General features: G+C 40.8%; 1 protein-coding gene across 1 annotated transcript in view; it reads left to right on the top strand.

Moving 5' to 3' along the window:
- The first annotated feature begins 2,722 nt into the window (after positions 1-2,722).
- The window catches only part of cntn3b (contactin 3b), a 52,149-nt gene continuing 40,890 nt past the window's right edge, over positions 2,723-13,981 (top strand). Inside the window, exons 1-3 of the mRNA XM_028576903.1 lie at positions 2,723-3,105; positions 9,668-9,803; positions 12,025-12,160. Coding sequence (XP_028432704.1) covers positions 9,749-9,803; positions 12,025-12,160 — 191 coding nt within the window. The 5' untranslated portion in view covers positions 2,723-3,105; positions 9,668-9,748. The remainder of the gene's footprint in view (positions 3,106-9,667; positions 9,804-12,024; positions 12,161-13,981) is intronic.

Genomic DNA, 13,981 nt, shown 5'->3' with positions numbered 1-13,981 from the left:
TACTTTTGGCCATTTGTTCATCGCTTTAGATGACCAGCCTTTCTCTGTAGTGGAGGACGTGGGTTTTCGGAGTCTGATGAAGTTTATGGAGCCACGCTACACGCTGCCAAGCCCGCGTCACTTTGCCGAGGTCTGTCTCCCCGAAATCCACAACATTGTGGCCACGCACATTCATGAGCTACTGGCTTGCGACATCGCTGCAATCAGTTTCTCCACAGATATATGGAGTTCAGATGTAAGCCCTGTGAGCATGCTTAGCCTCACGGCACAGTGGATTGATAAGGACTTCAACCTGGTGAAGGCAGTGTTGCACTCCAAGGAGTTCGCAGGTACCCACTCAGCATCTGCCATCTCGGTGGCATTTGAGAACATGTTCCAGACGTGGAAAATCGACAAAACCAAAGTGCATGCTGTCCTGAGAGATAATGCTAGGAATATGACGAAAGCTATGATGGACAGTGGTCTGGCTAGTTTTGGCTGCATGGCGCACACACTGCAACTGGCAATTCATGACGGTGTTTTTAGCCAGCGCAGCCTCACGGATGTTGTGGCTATTTGCCGAAAAATCGTCGGCCACTTTAAACACTCACCCCTCGCCTATTCACGTCTCCAGGCTGTGCAGATCCAGTTGGGAATGAAACCAAAAAGGCTACAGCAAGATGTTTCCACTCGCTGGAATAGTACACTTTATATGACGCACTTGCTACATATGCCACAGACTACGACCTCCTGGCCACTCTCAGTGCGCACCAGTGGCAATTAATTGAAAACTTTATAACACTCCTCTCCCCATTTGAACAATTGACGAGAGAAGTTAGCTCATCAGAAGCATCAGCTGCAGATGTCGTCCCCTCTGTGACAGCCCTGAGAAGTCTTCTGAGTAAGCAGGCTGACACAGACCACGGCGTTAAAACAACAAAGACCTCATTATTAGAGGCTGTAAATAGACGCTTCGATCAAATCCAGTACGATCCCATGTTCTGCATTGCCACCTATTTGGATCCCAGATACAAGGATCGTTACTTTGATGAGGATGTTAAACAACGCGCTCAAGAAATACTTGAGGCACACCTGTTGCCTGCTGCCGGTGCAGAGGATGGGACGCGCGATGGAGAGCGCGCACATCACACAGAGCGCAAGAGGCAAAGATCCAACAGAGCAGGGCCCTCCCTGCATGAAGTTGTTATGTTAAACATCGGTATCGGTATCGGCCCAGAATTTCCCAATCGGTGCATCCTTAGTTACAGGTTTTCAGGTCTTATACCCTGGGGATAAGACGATGGTGGAAAGCCATCCTACTCTGCCACCTACACTGAGAAATGGTTACTGTATTACTGCATTTCACAATAAAAGACAAAGAAATAAGACCGGACTCGAATCACGTTTTATTTGCAGAATAAAGTTCTAGCCTATTGTATTGCAACAGCAATTTCACTCAGGATTCATACAGTTTATCTTATCTCGTATTTTATCTTAGCAAAATAAACCATTGGAGCTTAAAGGCACAATTCAATACAAAAATGGTTGGTAGCTACGTTACATACCAATATTAAACTATTCTGAAACCAAGCAAGCCAGTTGTGTTTTTTTTATTTTGTCAACAGCTGCTTTCCCTCTGTTTTCCTTCTCACACCTGTCTTTCTTTTCTATATTTACACCTTGATTTGACTTGTTTTTGCCATGATCGATTCAACGTTCACCTGAAGTCCTCAGCTTTAGCACCGGCCCAATGACATTTGGATGTAAAAAGTGTTTTTGTCCACCCTACAGCAGGAGTGGGGACACATTTAAAACATTTGGTTTTAGATCCAATAAATAGTAAGTCAAACCATTTATGCCATAATAATAGTTTATGCTGATAACTTTTGTTTCCTTACAACTCCTTGCTGAGTGAACCAAAGAGTAAAAACCAAAGCAATGAGCTGAAAGATGATAAAACTCTCATTAGAGAATACGATTCTCAATAGGTTCCTCACTACAAACAAACGTCTTTTACCTATTTGATCCACTGTTAATATGAATATATTGATAAGTTCAACTTTAAACAAAGAACACCTAATAATAGTTTTACGGTCATTAACTAAATTCTAGCGCAGATGTGTCTAGTAAGAATCCCATAGTATTAGCCCATGTCTTTATACTGTACAAAGCATGGGACTGAATGCCATTGCAGGAGACTTTCACCCAAGGCTCTGGCTGAAGAATACAGCATGTGTGCTTTTTTCAAATATAATAAAGATGACTCTTGATGTTTTTATTTGATTTATAAAAACCTCTTGTGGGTCAGTTTCACTAATGCACATCACTTTTTTTTTTATCCTTCCCCCTTCTTCCATTGATCCGCAGAAGACAATTCATTACATGACATAATGCAAAATCTCTGCATCAATTCACCATCAAAATACTACAGAACGTTTATTACAGTGAGAGGACGCATTAGGCAGTTTACAGTAGTTAGGATATTATAAATCGTGTCTACTCATTTTTTTTTTTTTGTTAACCATATGATTCCAAAAAAAAAATATTCCTGCGAATTCCCTCTTGATCTCTGCTCTTTAAAACAACATATATCCCGAGATCAAATGTGCACTCACTTAAGCAAAGGAACGGCAGGTGCCCATAGGCTGGTGGCGCATTACTGTGCTGCGATGGGTGTTTTCACGCGTCACCAGTGGGCGCTTCTTTCTGCGTACAAAGAGGGGATGCGCACAATGTGCTCAGAGGCACCGCTGTCCTCTCTCTCTCTGCTTCTTGGAAACGTCTTGTGGAGTGCAATACGAGGAGGTCGAGGAGCATCCCGGCGCAGTATCATCCTCAGCCAGACAAAAACTCACTGATTGTGGAATTTACCGAGGTAGGGGCGACTGTTCGGTCCCGTCCTCGAGCACCGAGAGACGCACTTAATAGACGGAGCAGAAATTAAGAGCAGAGCGCAAACACTGCTGGAGCAGAGAGCAGCGATCTCTTCTTTGGCTTCTGAGAGAGACAAGAGTTTCTGTGAGAAATGTAAGCCGCTCATCAGAGCCACAGATAACACATCTAAGGGACGCTGGAATTACAATCAAAGCAGTTTAATGAAGAGGAAAAGAATGCATCCTAGATCAAGTAAGTAGCCTATATCCGGCCAGAAATAATCAGTGGCATGTTTGCACGTTTTTTTTTTATTCCTGCCTTTGCATTTAAATGTGTAAAGAACGGTGTGCTGCTAAGTTTGCTACCTTTTGCTTTGCAGAAGAAGAAAAAAAACAGTAGCATTTCCAAGTTAATCTGAATCAGAGCAAAATAAAATAACCTCAAAAAAGCCATATCCCTGTGCCGAGATGTCTTCATCTGATATCGGAGATAAGGGCAGTGAGACGGAGTGTGCATAATCGTGGTCACGCATGCATGATGCCGATGATTGCGTTTCTAGACGAGTCTCAAACGGTTTGCATGGTCCTACTGGGATTTCTACTGTAAAGGCTCATTTCCCTCAACTAGGACCGAGTCCATATGGTGCTGCTCTGCTCAGTCACACAGAGAAACAGCATCAGGACTGCCCCCCTGGTGGAAAGCTCTCTCCCCAACTTGTTTAAGGCAATTATTTTAGTCTCTGCAGAGAAAAAGAGTTTAAACTCGTGGATTTTTTTTTTTTTATTGTGATTTTATGTCATTTAACATCATAACATTCTAATATTTGTATAGAATCTTTCTAAAAAAAGAAATCTCACAGGATTATGATAGTTGCAGTTTAGAATGTAAGGCCTATTAAATTCATTATTGCACCAGCTCAGCTTCAATATAATTTTTGTGGGAAAGCAAATATTTGGCCACCAGTGGTCTGCACTCAAGTGTTCTTTTTTTTATTTTTCACCCAAACTGCAAAAAGGACAATAAAGTTGATCTTATCTTATCGTATCTTAACAGTGAGAGAAAAATGCTCAGCCTTCTCCATCTTCAAAGTCTGCTACTATTCAGTAGGGATTGTAATCGTTCTCCCCTCTACTCATGTTTATTTATAGATCCTTTGCACATATTTTGAGCAGTGGCCAAACGAGAGGTGAAATATGTCTTTGAAGCCATGCAAGTGAATTATTCTATGCATGAGTTTGTAGCAGCATTTTTGCAGAAACCCTCTTTTGATTGAACCAGAGTGGCAGTGATATTGTACAGCCAGTTTCTTTTCTGGGGAAAGGCTGAGGAATTGATTGAATAGCAACAAAAAAAATTGTAAAAGTGTAAAGAGGCTGCCTGAGTGTCTCCTGCTCCTCATCCTTGACCTCCAGTCATGTGTGGCTGTATCTAGGATGAGGATCTCGGGATGTGCCCGGCTGATGATGGGGTTGAGAAATGGATCGCTGCTCCCCTCTCTTTTAAGTGCACTTACTCTCCTGCCCCTGTGTTAGGCAGCAGCTGAGGGATGCAGCCGTGTTTAACGTAGGAGAGAGTCACTGGGGGCGTCCTGCCGTCTTCCAGGGATTCAGTGATTTTTCGCATGAAAATACACAGCTGTATAACATCTGCAGAGTGTCCTGCCCAGATGTTTCTAACGGGTAAACAGATATTTAATATGTTATACGTGAGTGTCAAATTACAGTGTTATGTATTTCGTGTGAAAACTCTCATGTTGATCATGACGTGCTATGATGTCCCTGCTCTACTTTTGAGTAACATTTCACAAGCAGACATATTTATTCACATGACATGGACCTCCCTCATCTGTTTATCGCTACATGTACATGCTTTTCCCCAGCATTCATAAGTGACATAGTCACAGTTCTTACACAGAACAGTCTTATTCATGCATGCGTCAGTTAAATGTGTGAAGTGGCTACTCTTTTTTTTTTTTTTTTTTAGCCTGCAAGGCTGCTTGTAATGAAATGTAAGGAATCATCTCAGGAGATAATATGCATTCAAGCAATACTTTCACGAATGTTAATGTAACAGCTGTTGAGATCGGGTTGTGGGGGGGCGATTACATGAGATGCCTTTCTATTTGAAACCTTAATACATAATTTGCCATGGGAAGCATTACTCACTCCTCTACGATAATGCAGAGTTATGACGCAATCAATACCGAACAATTACTCCTACTTTGCTTCTTCTTCTCATTTTACAAGCCGTGAAATACAGACATTAAGCTCTGCCTTTATTTGTTAATCACTTCACTTATTTTATTTTGTATCCTCCTTGGTCCATGTGAAATAGAGTTGTGCAGGTCGTCAGTTAGTCAGAGTAAATTAGGAGGCAGTTGATTGTGAATTCATTGGCTAAAAACACAGAGCAGCTGTGCATTCAGATTGAGTCCGTCCCTGGTGGCGGATCCTTGTCTCCCAGGTTCTCTTGCTGAGTGATTTAATGCAGATGGCAGCAGATAGTCATAAAGACAAGAACTTAGTGCAATGAGTGCATCATATACTGTAGTGAATGCATACCCATTGTGCCACTGGTGTTCAATTTGGACACAGTGAGTTTTTTTTTTTGCTTGTACTGTATATCTCCATCTCCCAGCTCTGTGTACCCCTTGTGATGTGACTACAGGCCTTGAGCGTGCAAACCCCTATGATAGAAACTCTCCTTTCCTCCCTCCGTTATTGGATTCTTGTGCAATTATGCAGTCTTCAGGGATGGGGGTGGATGCCTTTAACCACCTTTCATATCAATTATGTGCCAAACAACAGCCCCGCTAACCAAGAAGTCATCTAATTTACTGTGGAATGCATTCAGCCAATGACTTCTATTAGGTTTAACTTCTGTGGAGGTGAAAGTGTGATGTCTCATTACATTTGGAGGAGCAATCTTTTGCTCATCATTTCAGTTGAGAAAGACAAAGATAGAAAATGCCATCTCACCTTCATCTCCGCAAAAGGACTGAAAGACTTGTTTTCCGTTCAGTTAATTTTTCTTTTTCCTTTGGATTTTCTAAAGCTCCAGCATATGCGGCTGCTTAATGTTTAACACTGGTGCAGCTCTTTGAAGGTCAGAAGTGATACAATTCTTTCTTCAATTTTTAGCTGCTCTGAAATGGCTTTTGGAGCATCATGAGAAACTTAAGCTCTCCATAGAGAGCCACTGAAAAGCCGCCTGCTGGAAATGAAATTTTTCAAGGCAGGGTGACACACCCTTCATACACAATGGCTCAAAAAACTGGCATGTATTGGGCCTTTTAATAAACCCATAATTCAGACACAAATCAACTAAGAAAAACCTTCAAAAATAAAAATGTCACTGCAGGTTTTACAGACTGCAGAATGAAGCTGTGCTCAGGGGCAAACATCCATCATATCAGCAGAGACACTGTGCCATGGACTGTGTAACACACAACTTGCAAAGAACGACTTTTCGAAGAGATTTTCCTCTCAGGATCTTGAGGCTCTTAGGACTGATGGGTTGGGATGACGAGTTTGAATCCTCCAGAAAGCGGATGGCGGTTAATACTGGACTCAAACTGAAAAATGCAGCACACAATTTTTTTTTCTCTACAGTAGAATCTCAAACCGTGTAATCCAATGCGATGGGTTTTTAGAGTGGCAAAACGCCTCCTACATTTTGAAAGACATCAGGAAATCCACTCTGAATCTCTCACTGTGCCTGAAATTACTCCAGATGAGGACTGGCACTGGAATTACTGGCACCAGGACAGTCAAGTTAAGCCAACATTAGCCAGTAAATTGTGATCAGGCAAATGGGATGATCCCCTCCCCCCTTCCTATTGTGTCTGCTCAGCACCACGTTATTTGCATGTTTCATACTCTTCCACAGGATCATGTAGCCATGGTTTTCATGTCAAACTCCAGCCACAATCCTACAGTTACAAGTTGGTGAAACAAGTGAGTGGTTAGTATGTTTGAAGAATTCCAAAGATATCCCTGGGTTAATCCACATAACAGGGTTGTGTTGTATGGATGAGGGGTTGGCTTGAATTCTTAATCCTGAGAGGCGTATCAGTTTCCACTTACTGTGATGTAGGTCAGGGCTTGAGCAAAGCCCCTCCTGTCCCACTGATACTGCAATTACAGTCTTAGGGCTCTTCGCCCCACCTCCTCATAAGAAAAGTTTGAGGTCATTGATCGCTGGTTAGATGGGATATCTGATGCAGCAGTTTATGGATGATCAGCCTTTGAGTGAATCTTCTATCACACTATAATTGTATATATATATATATAATTTATTTACTAATTTATTTGCAGCATTGCCAGCAATGGCCTAATACAACCAGGGATATTAAAGGGGTGCTCCAGCTGTTACGTATTATGTTTCCACAATGTTTGGGAACCCAGGAGATTCAGATTTAAAAGGAATGGTCAAAATCTGTGTGTCAGAGGCCGAGATATCCTCACTTTTATCATGCTCGTTGGGTCAAGCTCTAAAACCACTGGATCCTACATTTCCCATAATGAAACCATAAGCATATTTTCTACTGCACACGAGCAGCATGTAACACAGGCTTTTTGTTTTAAGCAGTGTTGGGGAAGTTACTGTCCTAATTAATAACTTACTACTCAACAGCAAAAGTATTTAGTTACTTTACTTGTTACATTACTTTTATTCACTCAGCACAGCTCCTTTAAAGTGCTCATATTATGCCTTTGGCTTTTCCCCTTTCCTTTATTGTGTTACATATGTTTTTGTGCACGTTGTAGGTTTGCAAAGTGAAAAAGCCCAAAGTCCCCCCCAAAGGGACTTACCATCTCCAACAGAAAACACTGTTCACCAACTGCTCCAAACAGCTCTATTGTAGTCCAGCCTTCACTTCCGTGATGAATGTGCGTCACTTTGTAACACACGTTATAATGCTCACCTAGCTGCTAGTGTGGCACGCCCTCATACTCTGCTTCTGACTGGCTAGTAGTCCTTACCTAGGTACTGTTAGGACACGCCCTCATACTCTGCTTCTGACTGGCTAGTAGTCCTTACCTAGGTACTGTCAGGACACACCCTCATACTCTGCTTCTGACTGGCTAGTAGTCCTTACCTAGCAACTGTCAGGGCACACCCTCATACTCTGCTTCTGACTGGCTAGTAGTCCTTACCTAGGTACTGTCAGGACACGCCCTCATACTCTGCTTCTGACTGGCTAGTAGTCCTTACCTAGGTACTGTTAGGACACGCCCTCATACTCTGCTTCTGACTGGCTAGTAGTCCTTACCTAGGTACTGTCAGGACACGCCCTCATACTCTGCTTCTGACTGGCTAGTAGTCCTTACCTAGCAACTGTCAGGGCACACCCTCATACTCTGCTTCTGACTGGCTAGTAGTCCTTACCTAGGTACTGTCAGGACACGCCCTCATACTCTGCTTCTGACTGGCTAGTAGTCCTTACCTAGGTACTGTCAGGACATGCCCTCATACTCTGCTTCTGACTGGCTAGTAGTCCTTACCTAGGTACTGTGCATGTGCTACTCCCAACAGAGATGGAACAGAAGTGTGAAAAGCTAAAACAGAGAGCTGAAAAGAGGAGCTGCAGCCAAAAATATAGTGTTTTATTATTTTTTTATTAAACCACATAAATCTCTTCTAGTACAACCTCTAAATACAATTATGAACCTCAAAATGAGCGTAATATGAGAACTTTAACAACTCCAAAGCCACCATAATGCACAGATAAATGAAGCCGTTTAGTCCTATTGGGACAAAAGCAATGACAAATTAATTAGAGTTGACACATTATTTGTTTTAACTTATTTGACGACAATCAAAGTAGCTTAATAGCACCTGTTTTAGAATTGATGTTCCATTTATTTGCCGTGCCTCTGCTGCTTTACCTGGGTGACAAAGTCAATGTAAGGAGATTGCACTTTACAGAATCAAAAGCTTTATCCACGATTTTTCCATCTGTGGTGTCGAATTCAAAATTTTCCTGGTTAAACAGCCCACCCCCACACTGTTAAAGTAACAGCTTTACTGAGATTAGTAAGCAATGAATTAGTAAATTTTAAAATGTAGCACCTTACAATACTTTTTAAATTATAAAAGTAATCACACGGTTGTAATGCATTAATCAGGTAAGCAGTACTGCCCAACACTGGATTCTCCTGATGCAAACACTGCTTATGAGTCAGAGTCATTGTCCCAGACAGAAGACATGCAACTGTTTTCACAGGCTTAGAAATTAACTAAGCTTGATATGTTAAATCGTTGCGCCCCTTTAAAGGGATAAATACCTTGGTAGAAAAAAAGGCATAGGTTGACAGTTACAGTTAGATCTTTTTACGACAGTCAAAGCTAATAGCTGACAATGAACTGTACCATTTGTGATGTTTTAGTATGTAGCCTTCCTGTATTTTCTGTTGATCTAAGGGAATGATGTGTGTGTATAAAAAATGAAAACAGTCAGCTTGCTTACATTCAGTCGGCTACCAAACCCTTTGTTAAAGTATGAAGTGGCATTTTGTGGATTGCTGGTATACAGTCTGCCAGCTCCTATTGATAGTCAAATTGGAAAATTCGGAAAATCTAAAAATTGCACCGCCTGTTTATATTCTCAGGTTTCTCTCCCCCCCCTCCACAATCCCTTGTTTTACTTCCTCAAGATTCACTTTCTCTTCACTTACATAATCTCCCAAATAATAAGAACCAATTATGTAGCTTAGCAGGGCTATAATCATGTTTTTTGCTGATGAATGCTTGTCGTATTTGGATCAAAATGTCATATTTTAATCACATCCATAATTACTTCTCCCTTCAGATTAAAATTATTGCATTCAAGGGAGAGCATTCCATTCACACGCAATTGGATGAGAGTCTTAATAGCCCTCAGCAACTAAAGATGATGTTACCATGGAAACAAATTGTTCTGCTATCAATCACTGGATGCCTTGCAGGTAAGATATTTTAAAGTCTCACTGCACTTGTTTATGCCACGACAAATTCTCTCATAAATTTGTGTTTATTAATGCATATTCATTACAGGATAATGTTACTGCTGTGCTTTTTTTGTGTTACTCTACAATCTCACACACTAATTGCACGTCTGTAAGGTTAGAGGTTATTAATACCATTTAACTCTTAGAAAGCAGCGTTTGTATGAAAAATGGAGTTTCATCCATTAGTGAGAAAGAGACAGAATTGGAACAGTAAATAAATAACCTCAGAAAAAAAAACTTCTTCTCCACCAAAAAGGTTACACTGATTAAGTTGCAGTCATTACATACAGCGTTCTAGCATGATGTCCTTCACCGCTCCCTAGAGCGGTGTCCTGCTGCACATTTACATTACACTGTCAGGCACGACTGGGAGTCCGATCCCATTCCTGTTTATGGCCTGTCCAGATCATTATCAGGGTCCATGCAATGAATCCAGCCCCACATTTTAGCACAATCTACTTGTAGCCATAACTTATTCTGCCCTTGTGTGGCCACCTGGGATTTGAGCAGGAGAAGCATAGACACTCTACCAGAATGTCAACCCTTGTTCAAATGACATTGTAAATCCCAATGAATGTTATTCAAATTGGCTCATTGGTAATTCATGCCCAGTACTCTAGGGACCCAGATCCAAGCAGTCTCACCTTCCTAGTGGCCGAGTGTTTTTAACAAGGCCTTGGTTGCTGCCTATAGGTGCTAGTTCTTATTCAGTGTTGTGATGGAAACCCTTCAAAATCACTATAGATGAATATAATCATTGTGACATCTGAAGGGATAACTTGCCTGGCTTTACATTTGGGATCCTCACAAAATACAGTGACACCTTAGATGTTATTCAAATTCACTTAAGGGAGAGCTTGTTAAACCAAACTGTGAGGTGAATGAATTTGATGTTGTGCTAGTTGTTTGATCATTTATGAATCGATTGTTCTACAACAAAGGTTTTTGAAAGAATTTGACAGTTTCAGATGTATCCCAAATGTAACTTTCTTTGTGCTCTACTTTGGTTCAAAGCTAATTCCAACTTCTCCATATTTCTGAACAACCATCACTGAGTCGTTGTCATGTCTTGTTTCTCAAGTGGATTATGTGTTCATTCCTTGACACATTATTACAGGTTAAAACCACGTGTAGAAATGCTAGCCACACGCTGCAATATGTTAGCAATAGGATATTAATTAGGTCTACTCTGGCCGTCTGTTGACTCTGCTTTCATTTAGTACCAGATTGTGTTCCACAGCCTTTCCTTTTAAGCTGCTGGCAGATGAGTGCATCCTTATGGCCTCAATTAACCGGTGCATGTGAAGTATATGACATAGATGTTATGAAAATAACTCATTCTGCTTTATTCATGAACCCTGTCACTTACAGGGAATCATTAATATATGAAAACTGTCTTTCTACATCAGTAGTCATCTATTGTAGACTATAGCGCTCAACTTCAGTCCTCAACTATTACAGTATTATCCATCATTATCATATTGTTTAAAGCAAGTAATTGACACTGAAAATCTCAGTTTAGTTGTGTTACTCAGTATATGTGAGCTCTGAACCTGCATTTAACTCTCTCAAACCACTTAGCCAGCTAAATATTTACGCAGTAATTAATACATTATACATGACAAATTTGCAGTATTTTTTATGTACTTGCATTTTAACATGGGAGTTTTTAAGCAGAGAGATTAATTATATTGGAGAGTACTGTAGCAACAATATGATGATTTATCATGATGATATATCAACACAGTAAGGAATGGCACTACATGCCTCGCCTGCAAATTTGAGTAAATACACATGAGTGCCATGCTCAGTGGTTTCTCTTCACTATTCCAGTGTCAGGTTTATCTGAAACAAAAACAGATACCTAATAAGTCAGCGTTAGCAGTTAATACCTAACAAGGATAAGTGGGACTTGCTCTTCTTGATGCAATACAAGCAAATGGTGTAGACATCTTGCTGAATGTCCTAATGCATTTCTTTGCTTTTTTCTTTGGAAAGACAGTATATTGAAAAAAGTAATATACATTGAGGGTCAGAAAGATGCTGTATTTCAGCAAGATTAACTATTTGTCCACACAGTCTCTTTACTTTTGCTGTATTTTTCCAGTGTTTTTTTCTTGAGGTCAAAGAGACACTTTTTCTGGCTTGTACTACTATAGACTTTATCCCCTTTCCCCAGCCTGTACAGAGGATGTCATATTTCAAGGGCCAAGATGGAGGACGGAGCCAAGTGACCTCATTTTACCAATCAACTCCCCAGACCAGCAGGCTACCATCACGTGCGAGGCAGAAGGGAGCCCTCCTCCGCAGTACAGGTAAATTACCACATCAAAGCTACATACACCACAAGCCTCGGCTCAACCGTCTACCTGCTTTGGCTCCACATCCACATCACTTGGTGAAAATCCATTGCTGCTTAATTGCTTGTGAATCCTTATTGCATCCACGGAAATCAAAGAGGGTACAGATAGCGCTGATTGCTATTGATCTGTTAAAGAACGTTTTCAGGCGCATAAATGCTGGAGAGAGATTACGCACCATCAAAAAAAAAGAAGAAGAAGAGAGGCTTCAAAGAGCAACTGCTTAATTGAGCATCCATTTCTAATTGAAAAAAGCGTATCTGTCTCAGCCTAGGCTATGATGTAGAGTTAGAGTCAGGGAGCCGCCACTATGGTTGATGAATACGCCAACACCTCAGATATTAGTGGGGTTGACTTTATTAATGATAAGATTTAAGCCACAGTACGGCTAAAGCTGATGATTTATAATATGGTGCATGGCTTAAGAAATCATTAGGAGAGACAAGGAGATTCCAGCGACTCATTTGCACCACAGATCCTTCGATATCTCCCTTGCTATTCCCTGGCGGTGCAGGGAGCCTGCCTGAAAATGGCAGCTGGCGGTGTATTTTTTTTTTTGTTGGTAGATTGTGTTTCGGAGCTGGGTCAGCACCATGTAGATGCACAGCAAGCAGGGCAGAGAGGCAATAACCTTGTGAGTGACATTCTGTTAAATGCTTACATTTCCTATAATGTGTCTCTGCTGAAAACATGGTCCAGGCACAGCAGCAGGGGATATCATTGTACCTATTGTGCAATCTGAGCTATCTCAGGATAGTCAGTCGAAATAGAAGTCGAAACCATCACTTGCATTATTTCACCCGCAACTGAAAGCATTCTGACGTTCACTTGTGTTGTGGAAGAGGTTTTTCTCTTTCTGGTTCTTTTGTGTAGCAGAAGGCAGCTGTTTTTAGCAAATAAGCTCAGATAAACGGACTTTAGGCTACTTGCCCAGAACCAAACAGCAAATAAACAACTTATTAGCGACTAGTGAGTGAACATAGGGATCCCTCTTTCATCACTACTTCTACTATTTTTTCCCCATTTTATTCCCCGTTAAAAGTTTTTTGGGGGGAGTTTTTTCTTATCTAAATCGAGGGTCTAAGGATAGAGGGTGTCGTATGCTGTACAGATTCTGCAGTCCCTTGAGACTTGACTTGAATTTACTAGTAGAGCATTTGGCAACTAAAGTGCCAGATGTATTTGTCAGGAGTAGGTGGAGACCAAAACAAAGCCAAAAGGAGGTTTAAAATCTGACTTACATTGGTCAGGTAACATTAACACATTTCCAAATGATATATATGTTCATGCCATGGGTAAATAAGCAATAGTTTGCCAATATATTACATTACAAGCTAATAATGTGTTAAATGTGTGACTTTTAGCTTGTGGTGGAGGCCAAAAACAAACAGAAAACAATCTGATGCAGCTTTAGGTTCTTTGATATGAAATTGCATGTAATGTGGCTGTTTATAACAACCTTAATATTTGTTTTGTATAATATTATTTAAAACACACTACAACATATACACCATCCACTCTTAAGATGATCTGTTGATGAAATCATTTTTATTACCCTTTTTTATTGCTCTGACTTTATATAAAGCTATTGTGCCTTGTGTTTTTGTCCATTTTTAGTGTATCCTCAGAGCTGTAGTAGCTGAAGTTCACTAACTTCTGACCATTGCGGAACTCAGCTGATGAGTACAAGACAAACACGCTCAATCTGGTGATATTCTTCAAGGTCATTAGATCCATTGTTTAGAGTCAGTGCCCTCAGTTAAATAAAATAAAAAA

The sequence above is a fragment of the Perca flavescens genome, chromosome 4 (assembly GCF_004354835.1).
Source record: "Perca flavescens isolate YP-PL-M2 chromosome 4, PFLA_1.0, whole genome shotgun sequence".
Lineage (NCBI taxonomy): Eukaryota > Metazoa > Chordata > Actinopteri > Perciformes > Percidae > Perca > Perca flavescens.
This window is presented reverse-complemented; position numbering and strand designations above follow the sequence as displayed.